This window comes from Motacilla alba, chromosome 1A (assembly GCF_015832195.1).
Source record: "Motacilla alba alba isolate MOTALB_02 chromosome 1A, Motacilla_alba_V1.0_pri, whole genome shotgun sequence".
Taxonomy (NCBI): domain Eukaryota; kingdom Metazoa; phylum Chordata; class Aves; order Passeriformes; family Motacillidae; genus Motacilla; species Motacilla alba.
In genome coordinates this window covers 56,084,945-56,106,469 of record NC_052031.1, presented here as the reverse complement: position 1 = coordinate 56,106,469, position 21,525 = coordinate 56,084,945, and the positions used below count along the sequence as shown (strand labels likewise).

Genomic DNA, 21,525 nt, shown 5'->3' with positions numbered 1-21,525 from the left:
AAATAAAGAGTGGAGAAGCCAGTCAAACATTATTCAAAACAGAAGCTTAGATAAAGTGGCAGTTACTACACCAGTGTCCTTCTTGAGCAGAGTCTCAAAACTTGGATTCTATTGTTTACACAACACAAAAGCCCAGCAAAACAAACGAGGAAAAGAACATTCCAGAAACTCACGCCACATCCCCCAAACTCCTGCCACAAGACAGCAACAGGAAAACCCAACTATTAAACATCATTAGAGCCAAAGGAACAGAGGGAACACTTTAAATTATAGCTGTTTTGTGATTTCATTGCAGAAGTTTTGTATTAAAGTATATCCACATAACCATGCCCAGGTATCATCCAGCAAGACAGACCAAACAGGCAGCTCTCTTTCACATATAAACGCCAAAGGAACAAGATTAAAATAATGAATTATTTTAAAAGCAAACATGAAAAAACACTCTAAACCAGTTTATTTTTGGTAGTTGAAATCACTTTTATTTGTGAGGAACGTCACCCATGCTGCACAGTTTCAAATAGATCTTGACAAAGAAAGCGGAAGTTTGTCCTCCCCATGTCCTGCAGTGAACAGGACAGGCACAGAAAAAAAACCCAACTCACACTTGGGAGGTTTAGCACCAGCATCCAAATAAAAAATAAAAAAAAAGCATTTTATTTCAATTTTAGTTCTTTGGTTATTTTTTTTTCCCTTTTCAGATTGATACCAAAATAAAAATTAAAAAAAATCAATACTAGCTAAACAGTGAAATTCTAGGGAAAAAAAACCCCAAAAACCAAATCGCTCCAGAGTTGCTGTTAAAACTAGGGAGGCTGTTCTTTCTGAATCTCGCTCTATCTCATAGGCGTTCCCTGGATCTCAGCGGTTGGTAAATTTTCTTTTACATTTTGGTATTTCAAATCTTCGCTTTCGTCATCACTGTTGACAATTTATTGCTTGTGTGTTTCTTTGGTGTTACTTTTGAGTTGTACTTAGGACACCTGTTGAAGAGCCACATGTTAAAAAAATTGCAGTTTAAGTTTCACTGTCTCAATAAATAGATGTCAAATGAAAAGAGTTATAACAGGCAGGATAAACACAACTGGCTTATCCTGTCTATAAATCAGGATCTTCCTAAAATAAAATAACTCATCAGCAGATGCTGTTACTATACAGACCAGAGAGCTTCCTGGAAAAAAGAAATCAATTATAAAGTAAAACTTACTTAGTGACAAATACAGAGGCAGAGGGAAGAAAGAAGAGAAAAGCCGTATCTTGGTTTGCCTCTACAGCACTCTCAGAACTTATCATAAATATCAAGCCATACATAAGGGGATGTGGCCAGAATCCTAGAAGCATACACTCTGCTTTCATTGGGAAACAGAACTGTCCATATTCCTTACCTGAGGGATGGTAAAGGTGCCTGGGGAGCCGGACATTACTCAGCGCCACTCTGCTCTGTCACTGGAGCAGGATTTTCAGCAGGTGTTTCAGTTGTCTTTGTCTGAGACACAACAAACTCTTACTATAGGCAAAGGCTGACCTCCACACCAGTTTCCTGAAAATTATCTGGTTAAAACCTGAAATTTCCTGAAATTATCTGGTTAAAACAGTTCAGGAAATGGATCTAGAGCTTTCAAATCTCTCATCCTACATACAGAGTTAAGGTTTCTGGAAGCAGGAAAACACAACTGTTTCCACTTAAAAAAAATAGTTGTTACAGTCTGACCCCAATTAGGAACTATCCAGAAGCACTCCCTATCCCACTGCCTTTTAATTTCCTTTTAAGATCAGCTGCTTATTCTTAAAGAGGGCCAGAAGAAGCAGGCAAGGAAATCATGAAACCTGAAAGCACGTCAGATTTGGTCATCAGACTCATCCAGCAGATGAATACATTTATTAAAAACTCACACGGGGTAGAAGGTCTTGGGCATTCACCCCATTAAAACCTCAGCTACATACAATCATAAAATCATCAGGGTTGGAAGGGGACTTAGAAGATCACTTCATTCCAACCGTCTGCCATGGGCAGGGACACCTTCCACTATGCCAGGCTGCACAGAGCCCCATCCAACCTGGCCTTGAACTCTTCCAGGGATTGGGCAGCCACAGCTTACCCAGGCAACCTGTGTTAGTGCCTCACCATCCTCACAGAGGAAAATTTTTCCCTTATATCCAGTCTAAACCTACTCTTTCAGTTTTAACTCATTCCCCCTTGTCCTGTCACTCCAGGCCCTTGCAACTGTCTTGCCTCATCCTTCCCCTTCAGGCTCTGGAAGACCACAATGAGGTGACCCCAAAGGCTTCTCCTGCCCAGGCTGAGCCACTCCAATTCCCCTAGCCTACCCTCGCAGGAGAGGTGCTCGTACCTCTGAGCAGCTTGCCATCCGTACCTCTTTGCCCTCCTGTGCCGGAGCGCTGGCTGGGCGCGGCCGGCGCCGGTAGTTGTAGGGGCGCCGGTAGCCGCGGCGCAGCGGCTGCTGGCTCATGGCATTGGCCTCATGATGGTTCTCCTTGTTTTCAGCCTCTCCAGTTGCCGGGGCAGGGCGTGGGCGAGGGGGCCCTCTGAGAGGGGCAGAAGGAGGTGTTAAGAATAAAATCAAGAAAGGTTAAACTACAGTAATTTTAGCCCAGCAAAACCTCCCAAAACCAAGTATCATCCTCAACAGTTTTGAGTGCTAGCAAACCATCCCTTCAGGGTTTGGCTGGCATATGGTTGGAAAGGAAAGACTAGGAAAGTGGATGTCTCTTCACTGCTGAAGCTACATCACCATATTCTGCTGTCTATCCTGCAATGAAGATGCAGTTAGCCCCTTTGAATTGCTGGCTAGCAGAAGAAACAAGCCAGTAGTGGCCACACAGGCTGATTGTACTGAGTTAGCTTTGGCATGGCTACATACCAGCCTAGTCCCATTCCTAACTAATGGTGGAGTCCTTGCAGTCCTCCTCACTTCTACCTGAAAACCATTCCTAGATCTTGGCTCTTTGCCTCATGTTGCCCCTCTTAACCAATGAGGAAAAGCACCTATCACAAGTGAGCTGGACCTGATTAACACTAAGCTATTAAATCCATGTTCTTGACGTATACAAGAGCATTTAATCTTATTTCTAGTATAAGCAATGCTTATAAAGTGTCAAAACACAGCCAAAATCCAGTTCCCATTAGCTAATCCACAGCTACCTAAACACAAAAACCAATTTAGCTTTTCCAAAGGGACATGACAAAAGTGCCAGTGTGACTGGATTGAGTGCCTGTAAACAAAAGCAATACCTGTGAACTCAAACAGAAGCACTGTGCACTGATAGGCTATATCATTCTTCTCATAGGAAAACTGCATCAGAAAATCACAAGTTTCCATTAGTCCTGGACAAATTACTCAGCCTGTGATTGAACTACATGATGTGCAAAAGCCTCACTGGACTTGTTATGGTGCTATCTCTGACTGCCCAAAACTAATGAAGACTTTCAGGAATTAAATTTATTCAGCTTGGGTGCCAACAAGCAGCAGGCATCAGTAGTATCCCATTTCCCACAGTCCTAGATAAAAGAGCCAAATTGAACATGAATATGCATAAACAGAAAAGCCCAAACTAGTGGTGGAAGGCTTGTGGTTTTAGACCCAGATTCCAAAAGGATGGATCCATTGTGCATGGAACAGGCAAGTCATTACAATTAAGAACCATCTTATAATCCCTATCAAATTCAGCTTGTTGCTGCTTTTGCACTGTTATTCACCTCTTACTTTTTGTTTTTGAACAAACATGCACATGAAAAAATGGGGAGTACATAATTTTCATAGCTCATCTCTAAATTCTGTATTGGAATTTGACTTCATAAGCTATTTGATAAACAAAGACAATATGATGAGGGGCAACTGAGTGAATGGCAGACAAACCAGCTCCTTGAGGACCTTTAAAGGCCTTTTTTGCCGAACCCCATTCAACTAGATCAGATTGCTCAGAGCCCTCTCCAACCTGACCTTCTAAGAGGCATCTGCCACCTCTCTGGGCAACTTTTTCAGTAGAACACTGTTTCAGTGTTCTACCACACTCATAGTAAAAAAAGTCTTCCTTCCATTTATACTAAATCTCTTCTAGTTTAAAACCTTACCCCTCATGCTAACACAACAGGCCCCACTAAGAAGTTAATCTCCATCTTTCTTATAAGCCCCATTCAAGTACTGGGCAGTCAGCTCCCTCAGCCTCCTGGCCATGCTGCTCCTGCTGGAGCCCAGGATATGGGTGGCTTTCTGGACTGCAATTCCACATTTACCAGCTTACACACAAGTTTTCACACACCAGCACCCCCAGCAGGGTCCCAGATATAGTATAAGTTATTACTTATCCAGAAAAGTATGAGTGTACAGCTGGGAGGACATGGACATTGCAGCTCATTTCAATATGCTGCTCCATTGTGAGAAGTAATGGGATGCTAAGAATTCTTTGCCCTTTCTGGGCCATTATGATTCTGAACATACAAGCACATAAAACAAATTTCTCCAAGTAATTAAAATGCTTCTCACTGTGCCTACCATTTGCGTAAATGTTCCCACACTTGAAAGCCTGTACAGAACACAAAAGCATCTGAGTAACTGAGCAGAGGAACTGTACAGACCTGCGATAGCGGGGACGGTAGGTAGGATTCCTGTGCACTTGCTGAAGTTGTCCTCCTTCTGTAACCCCATCCTTGATTTCTCCCTCACCACCCTGCTACCAAAAGAAAGCACGTGTTGTATTTGACAGGCATTTGTATTTGTTGTACTAACCATAACCCTGAATGCAAGCTCAAAACAAATATATCAGTACAGAAATCCCAGCATATTGGGTAAAAAGAAGCAGCAGATTCTCAAAAGGCTTAAATTTGGGCAAAGTTAAGATGAGGACAAAACAAGAGCCATCAGTGCTGCCACTGCTCCTCACAGACTAAGAGGCTGTTCTTAGAAACATTCTCTGATACATATTAACTGCATTTCACTACATGAAATGCACTGTAAGGGGTACACGTTATGGCGAGGCAGCTACTGATCAGGACAATTCTTCATTTGAAAAGCTAACAAAGACATCACATAGAAATTTGCCACAGATGACTTCACATTCTACACAAAGCCCCATTCCACAGGGAACCCTCCACAAAAACATCAAGAAGTTTTAAGATAAACTGTATTACCTCACATCAAACACTATCTTTCTACACAGTCCTTTCAATCTTTCAGAGATGCAGGGGTTATCTTTCCCCTTTAGTTGTTAATTGAAAAAGCTGCACGTTGGTTTGGGTGTTTTTTCTGGTTTGATTTTTGTTTGTGGTTTGTTTTAAATGCCAGCCATCAGTAATGTCTTTTTTATAAAATGTTACATGAGTTAGAGTTCCTTGTGTATCATTCTTTCCTTTAAAAGAACAAATTTAACAAGATATCTAGAAACAGAAGTGCATCTTCTGCACCTGATCCAGTAGGAAGCAAAAGGTGTAGCCTCCTAATAGCCCATAGGAGGCTACTTCAAGTTTGACAGGCATCCTTCCCATTCTGCACAGCCATTTTAACTACCATGACCATACACAATTAAAAACCCTGCAATCATCTATGATGTTCTCTCATGTATAAAACTGATCAGGATAACTATCCAAAGGAACTAGGATAGATAGTAGGAACAGATAGTATCTGACAGCAATTGAGGTATAATTGAGAGACTCAGAACTCAAAAATAACACTTCTCAGTTTACAACAGCTTTATAATGCTTATCCACTTTGCAATACCAAACTGTTCTGGTTTTGTCAAGATGCCTTGTACACCGTAACTTGAAAGTTTATTAGACCTATGTTGCAGGATCAGAAGTGCCTCAGACAGTCAAGTGAGAAACAGTCCTGCCAGTATTGTGCGTGGCAGTAGCAATGCAGGGAAATGGAACTCACACTCCGAGGTGGGCCCCTGCGTCGGCCAAAGTAGCCCCGTCGATACCGGCGCCGGTCTGCAGCGTAGCGGCTGCCTTCCACAGGGACTCCATCTGGACCAGTGACATTAGCTGCTTCTGCACCCTATAAGGGCAAAAGAAAGGTAGCCAGGGTGGTGTGAGAAAAGAACAACCAGCTAGAGGGAGAAGATGAAACAGGAAAGAGGCTTTTTTGCGTAAGTTCTAAGCTACAGTGATTCCTTTCTCCTGCACAAGGCAAAAGGAGGTTTGTTATTCCCAACCCCTTAACCAAGAGAGTTATCATAAGTTAAGATACCGAAATCCTATCCAACAGCCTGAGTTCAGAGGAGGAAGCAAGAAGGAACTGACAGACAAAAATAAACCTCGAAAAATGTTCAGGAAAGTAGAAGCATAAGGAAATTGAAAGTTCTTACAATTATTAAGCTACCAGATTCCAAGACAAATTGTTCAGGGCAATATAGGCCTCAGTTAATAATTACTGGGCAGGCTGTAGGCTTCCCAAGTTCTCTCAAGTAACAACTGGAGATTCCAGAAGTACTAGGATGCAGTTTCCTAGTAGTTTTGATACATATTTCCCCCAGAAAAGTTATATGAATGCCAGCAACCCAGTGGTTAACACATCAGACAGAAACAAAGACACAGCTAAATTTGTGTGATGTTATCTCTGTTGGACCACACCCTGAGGCTCCTTGGTCTCTCACCTTCTCTCCCTCAACCACATCAAATTCTACAGTCTCTCCATCGCCAACGCTGCGCAGGTACTTCCGTGGATTGTTTTTCTTTATCGCCGTCTTGAAAGGAAGATGCATAAAAATATATTATTTTATGTTACTTAGCTTACACATTCTTAGCCCCACAGATGAGGGAAGGGCAGTATTTCTCTGCTGCCATTCCAACTCTACACACCAGAGCAATCACCACACTAAGGTATTTCAAATAGACAGATGTCTCTTATTTACAGGCCCACCAATACTCAGTTCAAGGTCTCCTCTTCTCTCACTATTTATAAGTTCATAAATCAGCTGCTGCCCCAGGATCTGCTCTGTCCAGCACACTGGATATAAAAATTGTTCATGCAGATATTTGCAATAGAGTTCATACTCAGTGCCTGATTTCCTCCAAGCTGTACCAAAGCAGCGTTAGCAGCAAATGTGATCCCTGTCTTCAGTCATTAGGAGAGCTGTAGACCATCTAAAGAGAACTCAAGACACAGAGCATTTCTGTAGAAGCATTAACTATATGGTATCATGGCAAGTCATAGCAACTAGAAAAGAATTACTTTAACTCTGGTGTAACAAATTAGCATTTTATCTAAGCACTGTAAATGAGACCCCAAATATTGGGTGAGTCTGTGATAATACAGAATAGTACCAGAACAGACAGATAGAATCTTAGCCATCTCCTGGACAGAAACCCCAAAACAGTACAATAATAGCTATTAATAATAATACTATTATTGTTACATGAAAATAACAACATGGGTTTGGATCAAAGCCAGTTGTATACCTCCTCAGACTCACAGGAAACACTCAAACCTCCAGGAGCGATTTTCAGTCTGTCAGCTACAAATACCTTGCTTGTACTCTGTGGAGTATTTCTAGGACTCCACAAAAGGCTTTTATCAAGATAAGCCTATGGTCTGTTCATTAGGCAAGGCTTTGCAAACTGGAAGATGCCAGGGAGAAAAGACCAAGACATGCATTGTACAAGCTAATCTAGTAGCTATTTTCTTACTGAAAAATTATTATCTTAGATTACTAAAGACCAATTCATATTCTGTTTCCTGACAGGGAAACCTTTAGTTAGCATGAAGGAGGGAGGTGCAGAGCCAGCAAAGAGAAACACACATGGAAACACAAGGCATAAACCCAGCTTAAGAAATGGGATGTAGGCAGAAACAGGAGAGCCAGTTCTCCTATCTGTCTGCAGTTCAAGAAAAACTGCAGAATGACCACCAGTGGAGCTGAGTTACCTTTAAAGTTACCTTTGCATAGCAACAATATTTAGTCAACAACAGCTCCAAAATATTTCCAACTGAAGGAAAAATTTATTCAGTTTAAAGCTTATCTTGATTAGTCTAGGAAACCTACTTTCCTTGCTGCTCAATACAGTCTCCTTTGTGTTTCAGGCCACAGACCATGTCCTTCTAGCCATCACTTTCCCTATATCCTGCAGCATCCCTGAACAGCCTAAGGAAGGATGCAACAGTGTATAACTGTCAAAGCAAAAACATTCCAAGGGGTTTGGGGTTTTTTAATACAGAAACAGAATGAGTAACTTCTAGTGTAACTGTCCCATTTCTAAAAATCAGACTGAAGTGTTTGCTTTTCCATAAATTTTATATACTAATACTAAAACCCTTAGACTGCAGCAAAGCTAATAATTTAGTACTATTTGTACTGAAACAACTGACTAAAATTTTTAAAACTTGTGCTTTGCATATGACAGAGACGTCAATAAGCTGTATTTCAAACTCCTTTCCCCTCCCTGTAAGTGTAGAAGAAGAAAGGACTAACAAATTTCTTTTCAGCAGAGGGTACATGTAAGACAGATGAAGCTCCTCAAATATCCTTAAAAAAAGCATAATGAAAGATAAAAGCAACAGTATCCCACATGTCCTGTTCCCAGCTTTAAGGGCAGAAACTTCAAGAATCCTGATCTGCAACTGCCAACAGAAGGTAGAGGCTGTAGTAGGCTGGAGCTTGTTTTATAAAGGCAATCAGGACAACTTCAAGTAAATCCTAGAAATCCAAGCAGAAACTCTAAAGCTTTACTATTTCAACTGCAGATAAACTTTACTGAAATAAGCCCCTAACAAGCTTAAGCTCTAAGCTTGATGAAAAGACTTTTACTCTGTGTATCCAGAGGGAAGAAAGCACTATTCTCCGTTACTGTTTACCAGCATGCTGCAGGCTCCAGCTACTCTGATTCAGAAGACAGATGTTTCATATTAACAGACAACACTCAACAACAAAGCCTTTCCTTTCTCAGGGGAAACACTGATGAACAGGCAACCAGAAGTGACTCCAGAGCTAGTTCAGGTTCTTGCTTAAAAGAGTTCTTTCCATATGCTCATACCACCACATCATCAGCACATCCAGCATTGTCCCAGTAACAGCCAAAATTTCCTACACCGATTCCTGGTACAGGTACTTCAGGTTGTGCATGATCAACACAATCCAGTGACGTGAAAAGAAAGAGATTAACTCCTCCTCGTAGCTCATTGATTTAAACCTCTACCTAATTAAATGTAACTGCTCTGGCTGCTGACACTTCTGTTGTTAAATTGTGAGACACACTGCAACCCACAAGGCAGGTGGATCCCTTCTGCTCACAGCACCAGTAGCTGACTGACACAGTGCCCTGGGCAGCACCTTGCAACCAACCAGATAGGGATGCAAAGTGAAGAGCTGCCCTTCCCAAAAACACTGCCTAGGGCCCCTGCAAGACAAAGGGTTAACTCAAAGCAAGCCATGCATGCCCTAAAAAGAAAAGCATTTTAATCTGTACTAGTTATAAATAGCAACCAATAGCCAGATACCAAGCACTAACCCCCATTCCAATCACGAGATCAGCCGTTCCCTTCCCGTGCAGATGCACGCAGGGGAGGCAGGGAGAAGCTGTATCTATTCAACTAGGTCAGCCTTATTCTCAAGGGATTAGGAGTGTAATCCAGCCCCTTCCAGGCACTATCAGCACAGAGGGAGCTTGAAGCAGGATGTCTGCTCACAGCATGGATTTGCCTCCCTCCTCAGACAGCCTCATCAGGAGCTCTGGGAGCGAGCACCTCCACGTATAGGATGAGGAACGTCTGACTGCTGCCAAGCCAGAGCAGCACTAGAAGCCTCTACTCTGCCATGCTCAGCCTGCCAAGAAGGTTAATCCAATGCAGGCCTGCACATGATGTGGTATTTCTGAAACAAAGCCAGTTTTGCTCACACCAAAAGGACTTCAAGCCACAGGAGATGGGAAGTGCCCACCCCTCTCCACACACACACACACACACACACACACCAGTTTACATTTAGGGGAATAATCTCCTCTACAGGTGAAGGAGACAAAACAGCACAGATAACACTACCTTTCTGTTTGGGTCTCAGCTGGCAGCCCTCCCAAGCAGAATAACACTGATCCATGTTATCTGTCAACAGCCATTTTCCAGGATATTGTCTCACAAGTATCAAGGAAACCTCATTTGTCTTTAAGGCAGTGCTGCCTCTTCCAGAACTGTTCCCACCCTCCTCTGGACACAATCCCACCAGACCACAGATGTGTCAGCATGCCCACAGCACAGGCTGCTAAGGAAGGAAAATGACCACCAAAAATCAGTATATGCATTGACAGCTCTTGCTCTCAAGCCTACCAGCTGAACCAAGAACATGTACTGTGCCCACTTCTTAACATCATTTTCTCTCATGCACACTTCCAGCACTAGATTTATCCCCTTCCAGCTCCAGCCAGATTCAGATAATGGGTACACACCCTATGACCCAGAGAAACCATGACCACTGTTACCACAGTTACCACTATTTAGTCATCGAGACAAGAACTAAACTAACTCTCAATGTTGACTCACCAGCTAAAGATATATGCACATATCCTCATTCTCAGTGACCAGCTCGGGGAACAAACTTCCTGGTTACATTTGATAGAAATACTGTCACACCACAGAGAAAGCTCATGCTTTCAAAGATCGCATGAGCCTGCAGACATTTTATATGGGACAAACTCTAGGGGCAAGATTGCACCTTCTGGTGAATGATGCAAAACCAGATCTAAGCCAACTAATCATTTGACATCAGCATGGAGACAGCATCCTCTGTCTTGCCATTATTTGCCTGCAACCTGAGAGTCACAGTATAAACTTAGAACAGCCTCCTGACAGCTCAAGGAAAGTTACCAATAACGAGCTGCTGGGCAAGTTCTCTCTGCTTGGGCATACTTGGCACACAGCCTTCTTCCTCTTCGGCCTAAGAGCAGCTGCCTTGTGCAGAAACAGCTGATGGCAACCCAGGCTGGTCAAGAGCCAGACTAGATCACTTTCTCTCCAATACCAGGGAGGGCAGACAGAACAGACCTGCAAGTGAAGAGGGTAGGAAGAAACAAAAGGCACAAGGAGCATGAGAAAATGAGAAGGATAGACAACAGCAGTGAGGTATTCACAGAGGAGTCATCTCACCTAGCGGAGACAACCAAACAAAAACCACATCAAAAAACACCTTAAGTATTCAAATTAGAGCAGACAAAAAGGGTTAAGAAGGGTTGAAATACCTAGCCCTTCATAGACAGGGAAAACAACCTAACATTTCTTCCTGAAAATTTCAACATACACATCCACTCAAGTTATCTGCAGAAAATATTCTAAGGAGAAGCCAGGACAAGGTTGTGTAGCTGTTGCAGGAAGCTGCATTAGAAACCTACCATAGCACACATGTCTAAGCACAACTCCTGCTGTCTTACCTGATGAACAAACACATCTTCTTTGGTATCGTTTCTGTGAAAAGAAAGTGAGAAGTCATAAGAGTTTAGACTAAAAAGACTTTAATAGAAATTCATGGCTTTCAAGTGAAACCCTCTTTCTCCCAGCCTGTAGCACATGCCCTGAATTCCACACATTCTGTCTAAGTCTATGCTACCAAAACCCTGCTCTGAACTTCCATGGTCATTTGCTTGAGAACAGAAAGGGTTCCCGGGCCTTCAAAAGCATGAGAGGATGGGGGAGGTTCTCAGTAATCTTCTGGCAAATATTCCACGTTTTTCTTTTTATGCAGGGCAGAGTTGATGACTGGACTGCTTGTTTTTCACTACTCTAACTCCCCCAAAACCCTTCCAGAGGGACTGCAACCCGAGCTGTTACCCCAGAGGTCAAACAAGACTATCAACAGGACTGGCCACAGCTGCTAGATATCTCCTTTCAGTGAAATTCAAAGCAAAGAGGCACAAGAGGTGTTAGGAGAGTCCACAGGAGGAGGACCCAGACATGAATGTGAGGTTTTCTGGATTAGGCCAAACACTTCAGGCTTCCACATACAAAACACAGACATAAGTCTGAGACCTTGAACCTGTGTTCCCATATGATAAAGAGCCTAAGCCCTGCCATCTGTTCACTCAATTCCTTCTCAGCAAACAGAACAGGTGGGTCAATGAGTTTGGGAAGAAAATGCATAATCCCAAATTTGTTGTCCTGGATGGAAGCAATAGTAGACTTCATGTTAGGAAGAAAACTAATAAGTTATTACACCACAACCAGGTGAAGGCTCTTACATCAACTGCTATTACAGATTTGAAGAGGACTTCCTAATTAAAACTCTTCTTCTAAGCTTATGTAACACTGGATAATAACCTCCAGACACTGAGATTAATACCACACCATGTCTGGCTTCATATCCATGAACGTGGGGTCTTCTATCCCTTTCTGCACTGTCCAACTCACCCAAATCTCCCTGATGTGTAACAGCTCAAGGACTTGCAGAGTAAAATAACTTGCCAGGTATGTTTTTTGGAAGACAAGTGTTCAGCATGCAGCAGTTTCATTCCTCAAAAAAGCACACAAAATATTTAAGCCTCTCAACCACAAATATATTTCAGCCTTAAAAGCCAGAGTTTCCTCCAGTAAATTGGAAGCATGGATCTTCTGCACCTAAGGTTACAGATGACCAATCTACCTACAGCTGTTTGGATTCTCAGTGCTATTCAGAGGTTTGTTTGTGCCCAGAGAAGAGAGAAAAAAAAAAAAAAAACAAAAGATACAAAGAGAAAATTTCTATGAAACCCAGGCCTGGCATATTTTCAGTTTGATACTATCAGAGAATCTCAATGAGTATCCACAGAAGGTATTATGACCAAGCAGTTAACACTTGAAGTTTACCCAAAAGTATTTCCCCTCATCCTCCTACCTTTCTCAGGCCATTGAAAAAAGCCAGGCAGCATACTAAAGAGTATTTAGCTCATTAAGAGTGTAGTAGAAGTAAATATGAGAAACAGGTAACAGACCAAATTTGTAGAGTTTGATGCTTTCTGTTTTCTCCCTACACACATAACCTTTGACTGGGGGCTGAGGTGCTTAAGAAAGTTTCCTAAGTGCCTGGACTAAGCTAACTATCAACTACATGAACTTCTAGTGAGGTCCTGAGGTCTCTGTTGCAATCAGTAACACATGGCCTATCTTGTGTACTACAAGTCTTAGTACAGCATAAATACAACTATCAGAATTTAAACATACCTGTTGATAAAGCCATATCCATTTCTGACATTGAACCACTTGACTGTGCCAAGAACTTTGGTGGCTGGAAAGAAAATTAAAGAAGTTAATCTAAAATATAAGAAAGTCCAAAAATGTTACCTAAATACTTTTATAATTGCATATGAAGTTGCAACCAGACTTATTCTGTTCCCTTAACACTCAAAGTGTGCTTTCATCTCCCAGATCAGGTCATTCCAATGCAGTAACAAGACACAGTGCTTTAACGCACTATTCTTCAGTCAAGGGTTTACCACACAGCACAAAACTAGCTCTATTTTCAGAATAGACCATCCATCCCTTTTTTTATTCCCTATCCCAGGAATGGGCAGCGAAGCTAAAAATCCCACTGCAGTTCATCAGTTCTCTTCAGGTTAGTAGCTAGGCATGAAACATAGCTGAAGGAAGATGTTTACAATTTCTCTCTTTTACTTACAGTTACCCTTCTTTCTTCCTTGGAAACCAGAACTGCCCAATGAAGCAGTATCAAGTACTGTACAACCATCTCAAGTGGAAAGGCAGCACATCCTTATTCTGGAAAAGCTCCTTCTTGTATCGTCATCATCACACTAACCAAGTAAGACTCCATAAGACTTTTTTTTAAGTACTCCTGCTGCTAAGATGATCTGTGATAGTGATGCCTTAAGTTTCAGCTTTCATATTTTTCAGATTCTGTACTGTCTTAGTAACTCTGAACTTTATATAAAGTGTTAGCAAGTCCTCTTCACACCTGAATTAAATAAAACAATCCTTTTCCAGCCTGAGAACCAAGGACACTGTTACAGCTTCAGGCCCAAAAAGTACTAACAACAGCAAATTGAGGAGACCAAAGTGGGAGGATAGGACTTCATAACCTGAAGCTGTAATTGGACAATTAATCCCAATATGTAAATAGACCAAAACTTATTAAAGCGTGAAAACTCATGACCAGTCATACATCTTGGGTGAGCCATGGCTGGGCTCTTGTACTGTCCAAAGTGTATCCTTTGAAGTCCTTTTAATAAATACCTACTTTATTCCTTTAACACTGTTTAGCCTCTGCTCCAGGTTAGCCTCTCTAAACATCAATTGTTTAGTTACAAAGTGACCAACTTCAAGTTCCATGACTTTCAGCATCAAGGCAAGCTCCTGTCTCAACAGTAAAAAAGCATCTACTTAGAAGCCACACTGCAGTGTCTTAAAGGACCTGGCAAAACCTGTTTCTCCAACCTGTACAAATGTGTAGGAGGAACTTGACAGTGATGGAGGCAGTTCAACCTCTCCTTACCTCACAGCAACTTGTACTTTTCAAACTCCTAGTTAAAGGAGAGTTCTAGCCTCTATAATTTAAGAGCTGTTACTTGTTAACACAGCTTGATTACAACTGCTTAAGCATCCCGTATAAGTACTTGAAAAGGGTCATCACCTACAGACAACTGCTTGCTAAAAACCTCACATATATGTTTTGGGGGTGGCAGGAACTCAAGAGGCAATAAAAAGGAAAATAGACTAGAGAATCTCCAGTTTAGAAGTCCACACCACTCTGCTAGAGGCAAGAACACACTGTAAATTGTTACCTTCATCTACTCTACACCTGCTTTTTTTGTAAATATTCACAAGGAGATGACGGAGCCAGTCAGACCTTTGGGCTCATGGAGTCTTGCCATTCTCATACACCCCTCAAGTAAGAACGTCTGACAACAGCAGTGCATTGTAGCACTGCTGCTGTTATTATTGTCAATAACAGGCCTTTTGCCCTTGCCCTTTTAGAAGTGATGTTTTTGGTCTTCTTTATTATACTTTTTAGAAGACAATGTCCTTCTTCAGAAGCAGTGAAGTCTTAACATGACTGAGATATCACCTAGAAATAAGGACTCTGCCTAATACAACATGCGTTCCCAAGAATTCTTGTTTACTGGAACAGAAAAACACTCCTTCAGTGCCAAACACTGGTTCAGTAAACAGTGTTCAGCACCAGTATTTATAGCTGTGCTTTTAGGTTTAGTTTCAGAGGGACATCACCACATACAGCCACCTCCTGCTACCACAATGGCATTGGCTACAAGAGCTCCCTACACTCACACAAGTCAACAGGAGAGGATGGAGGAACACAGAAGTAGTGCCAACGGTACCTGCTCTGAGAAACAATGCCAGTACCACTGCTTCCCTCAACATCATCCCCTTCCCTCCTCTGCAAAACAGCTTTGGAATCTGTTAGCCTACTTGAACCAGATTAGGAAGAAGCCTAGGAAGCATGACAAAAACCCTCAGAGGGGTCAAGAGGCTGGGGAAGGAGAGGCAGCCAAAACTCACTCTGTGGCCAGCTGGCTGCTGCTAAGTGGAAGAGTATGCACACAGTTTAAAAACAACATTGTTCTATGGGGGTAACTCCAATATATTCTCCCTAAAACAGTGTGCTAGCAAAATACTATTTCCTGCACACATTTACAGTCTCCCCTAAGTATCACTGTGGGCCAAAAGAACCTCACACAAAAGCATGACACTGAACATTCATGGCACAGTCACTGGTAAGCCTGAGCAGGGAAGTCTGGAAAGGAGGAGGACAAGCCCAGAGGAAAACACAGTAACCAGCTAAACTGATGAGTCACAGAAGGCAGTTGATGTGCTGACGTACATCCCACCATCAAGTGGAAGCCCACATATTTCTACAAGATGCTGTCCTCTGACACTACCAGAGGAAACACTTCTACCCATGACAAAATGGCCTTTTAACAAGCAGAGCCAAAGCTTCCTGTGACCAGGCAAAAAGAGAAAGTTGAGTAACCTTTACCCATATTCCTAGAAGTCAGGCATTTGGATGCCTCAAGCAAGCATAAGATTTTGCTTCTAACAGGATCTTTGTAAAAGAAGGGTTAAGGAAACATAACTACACAGGTGACCATTAACAGGGACATTTGAGGTGGACTTTAATGTAAGTCCATTTTCAGTCAGTATTTACAGTGATCCTTTTCCTCAAAATTCCTAATAAAAAGCTTGCCTAGCAATAAGGCCATTTTGCAAAACCATCACCACATTGGTTTTCATTTTCCTGCTAGTTCAGGAAAGGCACTTCTATCTTCACCTTCCCCCACCCCTTCTCTCCAAGCAATAGGAATAGGTGAACAAGGTAAAAGCATTACCTGGAATGAAACAAGCCACATTAAGGCAAGAGGCAGCCAGATATACCAGCAGATATGGATGTGCTGATTCCTATGTACTAATTACTGACAAATGAGGTAACGGGGGAAAAAAAAAATTACACAAGCTGTGCCTCTGATCTCTGCTATGCTAGAATTCTTCCCAACTCCACTCCAGAGAAATCCTTTACCTGCTTCTCTTTCTTGCAGCAAGACCTCAGTTCTCCCCTTCAGAAGAGAAGATCCTGTGTATCCTTAAGGAAATTTGGGACTCTGCACTGTAAGTCAGCTTCAACTTTGCCTTTACCAAACCCTCGGAAGTCACACAGTTACAAACAGTACACCCCTATCGGCAGCAGCCTACAGATTGAAGTCTTGTCCTTTTCAACAGGTTGATCCTATTTAATCGCAGTGAAAACGAGTCACACTTGCTACGCACCGGGCTTGAGCAGAGAGATGGCAACATAACATTTCGTTTGCCTTCTTACTGATAGTAAAGTAGAAACCAAACCCCACCCCTCCAAAAAAATCCTCAAAACAAACAAACCCAACTAAATCTGGAAGCTTCACTAAAGCAAGATTCTTTATGGATACAAAAGTTATTTCAGGATCTTAACATTAAGGAGAGGCACACATGGTTTCCACCAGCACTTCCCGGGGGAGACGTCGCCGGTAGGTGCCGGGAAGGGGCTGAGCCCGGCTGTGCCGCGCTCGCTGTCCCGCACGCTCCGGACCGATGAGGCACACACGGGCTCCCGCCCAGCTCCCGAGCGCGTCACGGTCGGCGCCGCGCGACTCCCCCGGCCCGCGGGGAGAAAGAGGAGGCAGCCCAGCCTGACTCACCGCGGAGGGTGGGGCGAGCGCGCCGGCCCGGACTGCGGGTGGCGGTGGTCGCCAGCGGACCCCGTGCCCCGTTGCAGGTGCGCCATGAAGTTGCGAGCAGGGCTCGGTACTCACCCAGCACTTTCTTCGCCGACTCGGCCGCCGCGGTTGTGGCTGCGGCGGCGCCGGGGGCCGCCTCCGCAACAGCCGCACCCGGCGCGGCGGCGCTGGCGGGGCTCTTGGGAGCGGCGTCCGGGACGGCGGGCGCGGGCGGCGCGGCGGGCGCGGGGCTGGCGGCGCTGGTCTCCGGCGCCTCGCTCATGGTGCCGGGCAGAGGTGTTGAGCACTCGGCCGCACTCGGTCTTACTGCCCCCAATATGGCCCCGCCGAAGTTTTAACACAGTCAGCGGGGGCCGGCGCGGCACACGCGCCGCCTCATTAGCATTTAAAGGGACCGCGCCGGCGCCCGGTGTCGGGTGTGTGTCTTGTGTTGGCACGGCACAGCGTGGAACAACTCTTCGCGTGCAATCCACACCTTCTTCGTGAGGGGAAGCGGAGGGGCAGTCCCTGATCTCCCCTCTCTGGTGACCAAGGACAGGACCCAGGGAACGGCTGGAGCTGTGTCAGGGAAAGTTTAGGTTGGATATTACGGAAAGGTTCTTCCCCAGAGGGTACTGGGGCACTGAACAGGCTCCCCAGGGAACGGTCACGGCCCCGGCCCCAAGGCTGCCAGAGCGCCAGGAGCGTTTGGACAATGCTCTCAGGGATGCACAGGGTTGTTGGGAACGGTCTCGCTCAGAGCCGGGAACTGGACTCGATCTTTGTGGGTCGCTTCCAACGCACGGAATCATCCGTGATTCGGGGGCATGGCGTTGCACGGTGTGGGTGGGCGCTCTCCGGCCGCTTGTCCATGCCTGTCTGTGGCCACACGTGCACATAGGTGTGTGTCCGTGTGTCCGTGTGCGCGGTCCCTGAGGCCGCCCCGCTCGCGGCGCTGCGCGGGCGTGGCTCTGGAGGGAGATTGCGCGGGGGCGCGCAGGCGGGCGGGTCCGCCTGAGGGGTTTTGGGGTGCGGATGCTCTGTGCGAGGTGGGAGTGTGCTGCTGAGGGGCTGCGGGGTGTCGCTGGAGGGGTGCGGAGTTCGCTAAGGGGCTGCGGGGTGTGTACATTGGCGCGGTCACTCCTATTTCTTCCTACTTTTCTCCCATCGGCGCTTTCATTCCCGCGGGTGTCCTCCAGTTCCCACCCTCCCAGGGCATTTAGTTTTCACCGCTGCTGTCTCATTTCGCTGCTACTGCCCGTGTCTCTCGCTCGGCTTCTTGCCTGTGTCTTCTTCCTTTTCCCTGTCCTTCTCCCAATTTTTGTACAGCCTCCACGAGTGTAGTTTTGGTGATGTTTCTACTCACTTTTGCAGTTTGCACTCACCAGCACCCTATCTTTATTCTACATTCTCCCCATTTAGTCCATCCTTTTCTCCCAGGGATGCCTGAACTGGAGCATCAGGGACATGGCCTTCTCCACTTCCTCCACAGGCAAGGAAATAAAGTGTTTCTATACACACAGAGTTTTTTCTTACTTTTTTGTATACCTGAACACTCAAACGGTCCTGTGTGTTTTTTCCTTTATCTGTCCTCCTGATTGCCCCTTCTCAACAATTCCTTGACAGTTCTTGCAGCTAAAGAGAAGGTCTTTGGAGAGCATCCTTTGCTGAACGTGCCTGAGACAGCAAAGCTAGCTGCTATTACAGTTCTCACTGCATCCCTCTATACACATAAGAGACAAAAAATATTTTTTTTATCCCATAGCTTTTAATCCTCAATGCTGTGTTCATTACATTCCTTTAAGAATATGTCACTCTATTTCATTTTCCAGGATACTGAAGAAGGTGCTCATTGGAATAAATTTCAAGAGGATAGTTTAATTATGTTATGGAAAATGTATAATCAAGACACTGATGTGCACTTGATACATATTTATTTTCAGTGAAGTTGTTAGTTGATTTTTTCTTCCTCAAGTTAATCTTAGAGTTTACTGAAAAAAAAAAATTAAAAAAACACAAAAAAACCCCAAACCCCCCCCAAAAATCCCCTACAGTATACAAGCTGTGAAATATACTGTGACAGAAAATTGGCAATGTTTCCCCCTGGGTTTTTTTATTTTAATATGGAAAAAATATTATAGAGCAATCTTATTTTTTCCTTTTCTAGCTGCCAATTTATAATACATTTCCTCTGCTTCAGTATTCAAATTCTTTTCAAGAATTATATTGGAAGAAATCAATCCACCAAGTCAGGTAACAAAAACTTTTGCATGGGCTAAGTAATTTCTGCCTCTCTACATTCTCTGAATATTTCCCATCAACTTGTTGTAAATTACTATTTTATAGAACTTAGAGCAATACAGAACCACAGATTGGTTGAGATTGGCTTGTCCCTCATGTGTCTGGAAATCCAGGATTAATTGCTCCATACCTTTCCCATGGATCTAGGTGAGGCTGACTTCCTTCCTAAGTAAACTGGAAGCTCAGACCCCTTAAGTATAGGGATAATTACATATTTCTTAATTAGATGATCACAAATTTCTCCTCTCACAGGATGCTGCCTTTTTTCAGCAAATGAGCTGGTTTGCAATAGTCCCTTTCATCCTCCTCACTTGATGTGCAATTATTCAACATATGTAGCCCTCAGACTGGACGCAGAATTATTTATTCCCTTCTTTCTCCAGGATCCTGTAGGAATTAAACCAACCCCAGTGAATTTGGAGTGCTGAGAACTGGCAGAAGCATCCCATAAGAGTTCTGGATTCCATAGGTACAATTAATTTGGTAATTTATGGATATGAATAACTTTATTTATAAGGTGTCTCTTCAGGGGCCTCAGACTCTGCTGAGAAATCTGAGGGGAAAAACAGGATTATGAAGGTTTTACATGGTAGGGGATATGCAAGGTGCCTGCAGGTCTGGAGCAGGACACAGTGATCTCATAAGGTAGTGCAAAGACAGATTGATCAATCAGATTTTGCAATTACAAAATGTGGTGTCGATCAAAACAAACATATTGCAGATACAAATTTCTGTAATTGTATTTCTTGGTGAAAAACAAACAAACCCTTTCAATAAAGAAGAAAGGTTCTGTTTCAACAATTGCAAAAACTAACATTTTAACACAGCATTTTCAAATAAATTCATGTACCAAATTGTTTTCAAATAATCTACAAATATTTGTATATATAATATATACATAATGTATATATAATATACTAATACAAAATAATGCTGAATTATTTTTCTTTTCCTTTACAGTAAACAGTATATTGTGTTTGTCGTGGTTTGAGAGGAAGTGAGTTTTTGGGAGGTGGTAGTGGTCAAACCAATAGGTGCCCAGATGTGGATATTGGCACCTGGTTTGACCATTGAGGATATGGATACGCCTCTGAGAACACAGGGGTTAAAAGCGAGGAGCTCCCAGGGGAACTTTCTTCTTGGTTCCGGTGGATGGAGAGGTCAGACCTCCCCTGCCCAGCTGCGGGCTGGGCGGGGGAGGGGAAAGCCATGCGGCCGAGGGAGGTAGGCTGGAGCCTTGGGCAGAGAACGGGAGGCGATGGTTTGGACAAGAGTGAGTTCCCCCACAGAGATGGAAGGGTGGAAGAACTCAGAGAGGCTGCGGGCAGCCCCCCTCCTCGGGAGAGAGAGAGAAAGAGAGAGGTGCCAGCGCTATCTTGAACTTGATAAGCACTGGCCTGGCCGAGGAAGAGAAGGGGGGGGGCCGACAAGGGAAGAGTGCCCGGTGAGCTAGTGTGGGAGTTCGAGATGAGCAGAGACTGTGATTTTAACCCTTCTGTGGGACGGTGGAAACCTGGCAAATGCTGATCCTCCGGGAGTCCAGGGAGGAGAGAGACGGATAAGAGGAAATGTGCAAGTGTGATGAGAGCTGTGCAAGTGAAGAACGACTGAGAGATGTTGAGAAAATCCTAAGTGGAGGAGATGATGGAGTGGCTTTTGGCTGGACTTTTCTTGTATAGCCATGGACAGAACCTTTCCTGTAATTCAGAGACTGCATTTTAGGGGGAGGCGGTGCCAAAGAAGTGATGGTGAGACCCCTCGGCCCCAGGGGGTGAAATATTGGGGGGGACTAGTGTCCCGAAAATGGTGAGAGACTGTCGTTTCCTCCTGGAACTGGGTGAAGCATCCTTGAAAGGGGAAACCCTAAAAGCAGCTCTGGTCCATGTGCAGTGGTGAGAGCACTGAACATGGAAGGAAGAAGTCACGATGTGTGGTGCTGAGTGATGGGGAATTGGCCTGTGGCACAAGGGGGCTCTTCTCTCCTTGATGAAATGAGAGGTGATTGTTGGAAGGGTGGAGATGGACTGTGTTGATTATTTGAAGAGTGATGGACTGGATAAAGATCTAAGGTTTTGTGATATTCTGTGGGAAATTGAGTG

At 44.0% G+C, this 21,525-nt stretch overlaps 1 protein-coding gene and 1 long non-coding RNA gene across 9 annotated transcripts; one reads left to right on the top strand and one right to left on the bottom strand.

The window, feature by feature from the left end:
* Positions 1–456: 456 nt before the first annotated feature.
* Positions 457–17,483, bottom strand: YBX3 (Y-box binding protein 3). Of its 8 annotated transcripts, none has more exons than XM_038154049.1 (10): positions 17,222–17,483; positions 13,131–13,194; positions 11,369–11,402; positions 10,809–10,985; positions 6,610–6,699; positions 5,889–6,011; positions 4,595–4,689; positions 2,349–2,544; positions 1,383–1,483; positions 457–980 (listed from the first exon to the last, which is right to left on the bottom strand). In XM_038154049.1, exons 1-9 carry the CDS (start codon positions 17,406–17,408, stop codon positions 1,418–1,420), a joined length of 1,032 nt encoding a protein of 343 aa, XP_038009977.1. In that variant the 5' UTR covers positions 17,409–17,483; the 3' UTR covers positions 457–980; positions 1,383–1,417. The 8 variants fall into 8 exon arrangements, with proteins under 8 accessions (XP_038009977.1, XP_038009978.1, XP_038009979.1 ...); XM_038154050.1 differs by having other exon boundaries at positions 4,595–4,686; positions 17,222–17,479; XM_038154051.1 differs by having other exon boundaries at positions 2,373–2,544; positions 17,222–17,477.
* LOC119708108 lies at positions 13,201–20,521 on the top strand. Its single transcript, XR_005258963.1, has 3 exons — positions 13,201–17,184; positions 19,810–19,895; positions 20,387–20,521. It is a non-coding gene; the product is annotated as an uncharacterized LOC119708108 (long non-coding RNA).
* The last annotated feature ends 1,004 nt before the right edge of the window (positions 20,522–21,525 follow it).

Coding starts and splice junctions, on each gene's coding strand:
- YBX3 (XM_038154049.1), bottom strand. CDS start 17,408: ATGAGCGAGGCGCCGGAGACCAGCGCCGCCAGCCCCGCGCCCGCCGCG. Junction 10,986..11,368: donor AAGATGTGTTTGTTCATCAG/GTAAGACAGCAG, acceptor CTTCACTTGCAG/GTCTGTTCTGTCTGCCCTCC. Junction 6,012..6,609: donor ATGTGGTTGAGGGAGAGAAG/GTGAGAGACCAA, acceptor TTGCCCTTATAG/GGTGCAGAAGCAGCTAATGT.